Source organism: Quercus suber, unplaced genomic scaffold, assembly GCF_002906115.3.
Source record: "Quercus suber isolate HL8 unplaced genomic scaffold, Cork oak 2.0 scaffold_288, whole genome shotgun sequence".
Lineage (NCBI taxonomy): Eukaryota > Viridiplantae > Streptophyta > Magnoliopsida > Fagales > Fagaceae > Quercus > Quercus suber.
This window is the reverse complement of record NW_027069744.1, coordinates 221,714-231,180: the sequence shown is the minus strand read 5'-3', so window position 1 is coordinate 231,180 and position 9,467 is coordinate 221,714. Positions and strand designations below refer to the sequence as shown.

General features: G+C 33.7%; 1 protein-coding gene across 1 annotated transcript; it reads left to right on the top strand.

Annotated features, from left to right (window-relative positions):
- Positions 1–299: 299 nt before the first annotated feature.
- Positions 300–2,518, top strand: LOC111997515 (uncharacterized). The gene is made up of 6 exons (XM_024029609.2): positions 300–562; positions 663–782; positions 869–1,027; positions 1,340–1,512; positions 1,912–2,017; positions 2,354–2,518. Exons 1-6 carry the CDS (start codon positions 320–322, stop codon positions 2,381–2,383), a joined length of 831 nt encoding a protein of 276 aa, XP_023885377.1. The 5' UTR covers positions 300–319; the 3' UTR covers positions 2,384–2,518.
- The last annotated feature ends 6,949 nt before the right edge of the window (positions 2,519–9,467 follow it).

Here is a 9,467-nt window from a genome sequence, read left to right as displayed (position 1 = left end):
CAACTTTTTTTTTTATTGGAAATTAATTACATAAGATGTAATCAAGTGGAATAGTTTGATTTTTGTGAACTGGGTCTGCAGAGGTCTTTGTTCATTTCTCCCTTCACTTCACTTGTATTTCAAGATCAAAGTTCAATTTACGCTAAGAGAGTCCAAAAGGAGTTGAATGACACTCAATTGTAGGATAGTTGTAGCAATTTTTCTCGTAACGGAATTCTGTACTTTTCGGATACTGATACATTCCCTGTACTCATTTTGGTGTTTGCTTATCTCTACCTTTTTTTTTTTCTTTTAAAGGTGATATTATCATGGTTCAATCATGCTGATGGTGTATGCTCCGGGAGCTATAACAAAGTGCCAGATATATCTAGACTCCAATACATTGTATGAAGCATCTCAGTACAAGATTACACATGTGAATTCCTTGATTAATACTTCAACCTGTCTCAACCTATTAAGGAACCCTTGCAATATACTGCATAATTCCTCATTTTCTTGGAAAGGCCGTAATCAACTTACAAGCCATCATGTTTTGCATCACACTGCTTCAAAGAGATGGCTGGTACATGGTGTTGCAACTGCTGGCTGAACTAATACACTTTTACTCAATTTTTGGGGTTGTAATTCAGTGCTTGATATATTTACTGTCCTATGCATCATAGTGCCGGTTGCATGATTCCATTCCTGCAGATGATGAGTACCGTTCATCACGCAACATAGCAATCAGTTTATTTAAGCGATTCAAGAATGCTGTTGAGCGGGGAGGAGGCGACAACCTAAAAGTACATACATTGGGTTGCTTGAACCATTACTTATTACATCAGTTCTATAATCTAGTTCAAATAACACATCTAGCTACTTGTACCAGGAGTTCATAGGTGCTGGGGTGAATGCATATGCACTGGGATGTACTGATGAAGGATTAAGGAAAGAACTCAATGATATGAGGGAATATGGGGTTGAAATTGAAGCAATGCAAAGTTATGGCAGAACCACCAGTTTGAAATCCAAGATTATTTTGGAGGAGGTAAGTCACTTCTTCCTAGAGAACTTGAACTATTTGTCAAAGCATGGCTCTTGAGCTTAATTACTGTCACAGGATATGTTATTGGCCCAAAAATTATGGTTATGAAGTTCATAAGAACTTTGTTCAATTTCGTTTGAAGCAAAGAGGTTCATCTTTGTAGACTGTGGGTTATAGAAGCAAGTCATTGGTAAATTTAATCATGATATAGTATTCTAGATGCAAACTATGCCCTTTGTGATGAAAAGGCAACAATTGTTATGATTATTTAGGTGGTCACTAAATCTGCTGAATGGTTTCTATTTCACAATGCAGGTTAATGAGTGCATTCTCTGGTTGAGCATTATATTCATCACCATCTTGTGCACACCACAACCTACTATTGTTAGATGGTCGTCTACACCTCCGGTGTCAGATGACGTGAGGGTTCAGTGGAAAGGCTTTTGTGCTGTTATAGCAAATGCATACTTTGTGAGGGGAATGGCATGGTGTGTTGCTTTTAGCATATTTCATTTCCTCTTTTAGTTGCGAGAATATTATCAAGCATTCTAGTATTGTTGTATTTAGGCAGGGAGCTTTCTAAAATGGATTGAGCAACATGCCAATGAAATTCTATATTACTATTTCCCTTAGATATGATAATGCTTATAACGTGCCAATGATTTTATATTGTTATTACTCTTGCACTTAAACCAGCATCTTTAATATTTTGTGTGAATCAGTGCATGTAATTTGTAACTTTGCTCATTACCTCATTATGTGAGTATACTTGTTTAATTCCTCTTAGTATTTTTAATCTGCTTTCAAGCAATATTGGCTGATGTATATTGTTAAAATCCTTGGTGGAGGCACACCATTTAGTTAATTCTGTCATATGTTCAATGAAGGCTTCCCGTAAAGACTCTCCAGCTAGAGCAAATGGCAGTGGTGGGAAGAGCTGAGGAGCCATCTGTTGTTGCTAGCCGAATGCGATTAGTGTTTACAACACTTGAGGTTAGCTATCTGTATCTCATTTTTCTAATAACTGGAGAAGATCAATGATGACATAACTAAGGTCTACTGTCTTTGATGGTTTAGCATAAGAAGAAACATCAATGCATTAGGCTTTGTATGTTACTGATCTATATCCTCTGTTAATTAATGGGTTTATGTTAAAAGTTACTTTGTGGAGGATTATGATCCTTGCTACGACCATTTTTGTTGCCAGAATATGACATTAAATTTAGGCTCTCCACTCAAATGTGATGATAGATCAACTGCACAAGTGAAAAGAAGTTAAAGAACATTTCTCTTTGGTGTCCCAAAAATAATGTTTGACGGGTTGTGCAGGTGGTGAGTCCACATTGGCCTAAAGTATAGTGCTCCAGTATTGAGAAACCCCATTTTCATAGGATCTGATGTTGGGCTCCTAGTTCCATTTGAAGTTGTAAATTAGTCTATAAGAATATTCAGCCCAAGAAGGGGAAAAAATGTAACATAACATTCAACATATAAATTATCATGTGAAAGTTTTATTGTAGACTTCGTTTTATTATTATTATTATTGAACAAGATGGAGAATGAGTTTTTGAGTGATTGTTTAATTTTGTATAAAGAAAAAGCCATTGTCAAACAAATTAGTTTAGCATAAATTATAAATGACTTTAATACACACAACTTTGTTGACTTAAAATTAATTTATAAAATAAAACATTTTTTTAGACATAACAGTTCAACCCCAACTTGAAAAAATTTTCTGGCTCTGCTAGCCATATCTGCGTCATTCCTCAAAAGGACTAATACAGTTGAGCCTTATTGTAGTTGTTAATAAAGCCTAGTTCAAGTGTTCAACCCAGCATATGCCCGATGTTGAACTCATCACATACTCACACAAAACACACAATCAATTAAATTGGGGAATCACACTTTGTGAGTGTAGCTGAAGCTCTCACTAGTCACGCTTATGAAGGTTTATGGGTTGGCTATGTGTTGGGAATCAGTAAGTGGGAGGAGATAATCGTGGTAAGTCTTAGTGTGGGTTTGGATACCGTTTATTTTGCTGAAACTTAAAAACAATAAAAAAATTAATTTCTGCAATACTGTTCACTCTTTTAACACTATAGCTTTGCCTACTTGCGCTGTTCATGGGACATGAACAATGCAAGAGGTGGTGGGTTAAGGAAAAAAAAAAAAAAAGCAGACGCAAACATGAACGCAGACGCGCAAACCAAACAAACTCTTAGTTTCCTTCTCTTTTTTTTCTTTTCTTTTTTTAGCTCATTAAAACAATTAGTCTTACTATTTCCTTTAATTTCATCAATGAATTGTGTTTGAACTCTAGAGTGGAGAATTTGGCCTTCAATTTTCCTCTAAAAATTTTGAGAAGCTCTTTATCTAGAATTCTCTAGATATGAACATATATCAAATTGGTGACTGCATACTCAGTTTGTTGTTGTTGTTGATTATTTATTTATTTATTTATTATTATTATTTAATTAGATGAACTCCGTTATTTATATGATAGATGATAGAAAACCCCTTCAAACATAGATAATTCCACTAATGACCCCACAATCAATTTGTATAATTATCCAGTCAAACAATTTAGAATTCTTTTTGTGTGTGTGTCTATATTATATATATATATATATATATTTGTGGGTATTACAAAGTGCTTTAATTTCATTTCATTTAAAATAATAATAATTTAATTTCTCATGAATATTGTTTAATATGTTAATCTTTGTTAAGAAACCTGCCTGCTATTCCTTACTTTGGCTGCAACAACTCTAGCTTTGGGTCTTGTGTTGATTATCACAACTGTTGTTTGTATTGAAAAAGAGGAAAGGTAACTATGTTTTATATTTAGTTGCAAAACGATTGCTTGTGATTCACTTTTAATCTTAAGTGGTTGTTCAGTTAATCAACCCAATTTATTTTATTCCTATATCCCAGTTATAGGCTAATAGCATCATCACGATCATGCTCATGATCATCAAGGTATGGTAATGATAACTAATTTAATAATAATTGTTTTACATTTTTATCTAACTAAATCTATTTGGCGGGAATCTGTTTTCTTAACCATAGATATATATAACATGTCATTGAAATGAGTTAGAAAATTTAAATAGTTAAGATTAATTTTAGTATCACAAATGTTTAATTTTAAAAGACTTTTGCATCAATTGTTTCCAAAGCAACTAAATATAAGGAAAAATGTTATATTCTAAATTTATTATTACTATTATTATTCTAACTATAAAATTATTTCTTATATAGAGTTTGTAAAAATAATCATATAAATTTATTTAAAATAAATAATTAATGCACAACAATAGATAATTAAAATATGCATTTACTCCATTGGCTAATTCAATTAACTAATGCCTTGATATAAATGTAAACTTTGTTGAAGTAGAAGCCTAAATAAAGAGAAGGCGAAACTATACTATTAGTCCCTAAAATTTACGTTGGTGCGCAATTGGCCCCTCAAGTTTCAACTGAGCACAATTAGTCCCTCAAGTTTAAAAAATGAGTTGTATTAGTCCTTTTGTTAATTGCTGTTATTGGTGTTAATTATGTAACTAACAGAACAATGACTTCGCATTATTTTTAATGATGTGACATTTTTTTAATTAAAAACTTACAATAACTAATTTTCACGTTAGATCAAATCTAAAGCAAACTGAACCGGTTGAAAAATCATGAATGAATCACATGAAACAATTGGGATAGACATGGCAAAAGAAAAATCATCATTATCAGACTTACAAAGAAAAATCTTCCATCAAAAAATCATCACCAAAGTCAACCATATCCCCAGAAATCACATCCCCATTATCAAGACTCCAATGTTGACAATAAGACAAACATGTGACCTAGTGATTCAAATGCCACTGTTTGATTCGAGGAAACCAGATAATCAAACGATGATGATTAGATGTGAGCAATATCATTATGATCACTAGGAATCTCTACCTTATATTCCTACTTTATGGAGGATTGGAATTGAAGGATGTGAAAAAGGGGTTGTCTTAGCTAACTGCAAACTTTAATCTTGGCTATGGCGGAATCGATGCTTGCTACGCGGCTTCTCTATTTCCAAAGCAGCCACATTGCCATTGCCATTGCCATTGATGTGAATGTTGTTGTGATTATTACCATTGTATTGGACCTTTTGTGTTATACTAGGTTGGGCTGCCTCCTACGGTACTAACAATAGTACCGGGTTGGGTTGTCTTCTGCAATACTAGACCTAAGTATTATGAGTAAGGGAGTTGAGACCAGTCCAACTACAACTCAATGGTCCGACTTGTACGCAAACTATGCCTTGTCTGCCAGGAGCATGCTTACGACTGGCAGAGCTATTCTAGATGAGTCACGGTAGGCAGACATGATAATAAAACAAAAAGAGAATACTTCGGCTTCTCAATTAAAGTGAAAATTAATCCTTAATTAAGAAAGATAATCATAATAACAATAATTACTTTTATAAAGAAAGCAAGTTAATAAGTGGTCAGCATATGGGTCAATCAGGAGAAGAAAGAAAATCAGAGTAAATCTAGTCCGCAAGACCAAAACCAGATAGGGAAGCACACTTCTTCTCAATGCAATTAATCTCCCAGGGAAAATCCTGCAATGAAAATTAATCACTTTGAGGGAAACGGACCTAAATGGTTAGTGCCCGGAGGAAACCCTTTTGCTTTTGGCAAAGAGCAGGATTTTGAGAGGGAGAGAGGGAATCAACCTATTGGTGCATGTCTGCCGATCTAACTCTCTGTTTTTTTTTTTTTTTTTTCATTTCTTATTTTTTATTTTAGTTTTCCTCTTAGCTTTTCTTTCTTTCCTTCACGCTTGTTTACTATTTCGTGGTTCCTCGGAGATGGTTGTTACTGTGATTCTGGTGTCCCCCTCTGGGCACGGCAAGGGTCTCCATTTATAGTGCCTGTCATGATCAGATTTTATTATTTTAGCTCTTAACCACCTTTGTCAGGTCTGGGTGTACTTGCCAACCACCACTGTTTCGTCTGTGTGCCAATCCCCATCTCTAGACAAAGGAAAGCTATTTTATTTATTAGTCTGCTATGGCACCCTTTTTAGCCATAGTGTAGGTGCTCTCTCTCTCTATCCCTCATGACATGCACCTAGTGGTTTCAACTCAACCTTGCTTCTTTTGGGTGGTATGTTATCCCAGCAGGACGTATCCTCCAAAAAAGCTTGAGCAAGAACCGCAGAATAGGTTTTCCCCTTTCCCCACTACCAAACCATGCCCTCTTATCTCTGACTCATGACCCACCATATCCCATATTGGTTGGGTCCAGGCTGGTGGTGTTTGGGTCTTGTGCGTGCCTCCCTTTCATGTATGTCCAAAATCTGCTTGCTGCTCATGCGTTTGCCGCGGTTTAGAGGTTTACCTGCACAGTCTACCGTCCTTCCTTGACCTTTTATGTGTGTTGCTTTATGATTTCTTGCTCCTTTTAAGTGCTGGGCTTTGCCTTCTTTCAGTTCGCCCCTTTGATTGCTATCATTTTCTGCCATGTCACTTTGTCATTCCTGCTGTGACATTTATTTGATCCAATCCTACTGAACCTCTTTGGGCCTGTTGTTTATTCTTTCCCCAGTGACTCAGTATGGCCATTGGTTTTTTCATCACATTACTTGCGGATTCCTGTGTCCCATTTGTTTTCTCTTGGGCATCCTTGGCCCATTTGCTTTCCTTGGGCTTACTTGGCCCTTTTTTGAATTCTGTGTTCCCATAGACTTTTACTAACTCCATTGGGCTTCCCCGGCCCAATTACCTTGTCCTCATCTTTGGGGTTCATGGGCTTGCCATTAATCCTTTACTTTCTTTGCTTGCATTACTTCAGGTCTGTCGTGGCCCATTCTCACTTTTCTACATTATAAATTGCCTATGGATTTGCTATTTTTCTCTTTCCAGGCTCCTTTGAACCCGTTTGCTTCCTCAAGACCCATTTATTTATTTTATGGACCTGTGACCCATTATTCCTGCTGCTTGGGCTTAATGGTTTTTTCTATCTGTTTATCAACTCCTTTTCTGCCCGTATTGTTGGGCTCCTTTCTTATTTGACTTCCAAAATGGACCATCAACAACCATTACTATGCCTCTCTATTGAACCCATAGATAAAATTCGTTGAATCCTCTCTTCTTTGGGGCATTCCAATGGAAACTGCTCAAAGAAAACACTGGACTGAGACAACACCACCAATAACGTGGAAATTAGTTATTGTAAGTTTTTAATTAAAAAAATGTCACATCATTAAAAATAATGTCAAGTCATTATTCTATTAGCCACGTAATTAACACCACTAATGGTAGTTAGTAAAAAAACTAATATAACACATTTTTTAAACTTGAGGGACCAATTGTGCTAAGTTGAAACTTGAGAGACCAATTGCTTTTAAATATACTAGTGTGTAATCCCGTGTATATGCATAGGTACAATTAAAAACAATCACAATCACACAATTCAAATTATTATTTTTTTTTTTTGAAAAAATGTTCAAATTGTACATGATATTAGTTTACACATTTTTTAAGCCATACATTTCTAAACTATGTAATAGTTTATCATTATATATAGATATATATATATATATATTTTAGAATTTAATTGGATTTAGACTCTTTGGTTTTTACATCCAATAATTCACTTGCCGCAAAAATTAAAAAATTAAATGAACACCTAGCGCAAAATTAGACTTTAATTGAAATCCAATTTCGAATCTAATTGAATTTGGATTCTTTGATTTTTACTCTCAATAATTCTCTTGGAACAAAAATTAAAAATTAGATGGAACACGTGATACAAAATTAAGAATCCAATTAAAATCTAATTGGATTTTCTCCAAGTTTTGGCTTTTAATGTATATATATATATATACACACACATGTGCTAGCAATGGGCCTGCACCACGTGTGGATAATGCACTAAGCTACTATGTGAGAAGATTATATAGAATATTACAAATATTTTAAAGTAATAACATGAAGTACTACTAGTGTTGTGATAATATGAAGAGATTTTTATTTAATTAATGATGTAATACAAAATTGAGGGGAAGAAGAACTTAAACTATAAAGTACATGTCGTCATATAAATAGAAATTAGTTATTTTGTTATGTAACTGATAAGTTGATTTCTATTGTTTATCTCAAAAAAAAATGATTGTTTTTTTAATTATAGTTTTTGTTTCTTCAATGCATTGGCATTGGAGTTAGTATAAAATTTTTGTAATATAATGTTGATGTTATTATTGAAATTTTATAATGTCATGTTTATGTTATTAAAGTATGATAGTGGTAGGCTAAACGCTTAGTTGAAATAGTAATATCCTTCCCATTAAAAAAAGAAAAAGAAAAAGAAATAGTAATATCCTACTAATAGAATTTAATATAATCCAAAATATGTATATAAAAAAAAGGTGAGGTGGAAAGTTAAATAAAAAAATTACTCTAATAAAGCGTCACATGGCAGAACTGCATGATCTTCTACATGAGGTTTTTGCTTTCTTATATAAAATTGAAAAAAAAATTAAAATACTTTTATATATATTGATGATTCATTGTAGACTTAGCCTAGCATTTCTGTCCATTTGGGTCCTTTCAGTCCCCTTCAATCCATTTCGATTCATTCGGTCTATTTGGTCCATCGGGCCCACTTTGGTCTATTTTAGTTTATTCAGTCCACTATGGTCTATTTGGTCTAATTTGGTCCCTTTGATCCATTTCTATCCACTTCAGTAATGCTTTGGGAGGAAAAGTTTTTGTAGAAATAGGAGCTATTTCATTGACAATTATGTCACTTTCTCAGTATAATGTTAGTAGATTCTTGATAGAATTACATTTTTTATGTTATTACTTATTAATGTCTTGTATTATTTTCTAATGTAAATGATGAATTTACATATATTTGCTTCTGCCAAAACATATAGAGGATAAACCACTTGTGAGTAGTATTAAGAAAAAAACTTCACATTACATTATTTATAAAATATATCACCTTATATAATAAGACTAATACGTATAAGTCTCATCTACTGTTTTAATTTCACTTAACCAAAAAAAAAAAAATCGTTAAATTTTTCCATGCATCACTCGATTTTGCAACTGGTAATTTTTAAAATATGCAAAACTCTCTCTCTCTCTCTCTCTCTCTCTCTAGCAGCCTAAGATTTTGGCTAAAGTTACTTAGGGTCCGTTTGGTTGGAGGGGTGAAAAAGTAGAATGATAGAAAACAGTAGAAAGATGGAAAAGTGGAAGCATAGAAAAGATTTTAATTCTCCTATTTTTTGTTTGGTTGGGAGTGAAAAAATAGAGAAATGGAAAAAGTGAGTTTGTATAAATTTACTCATATACTCTTGTTAAAAAATGATGCCCAATTAAAACAAAAAAGTGACAAACAACCAAAAAAAAAATACCCAAATTTATTATAAATTAAAA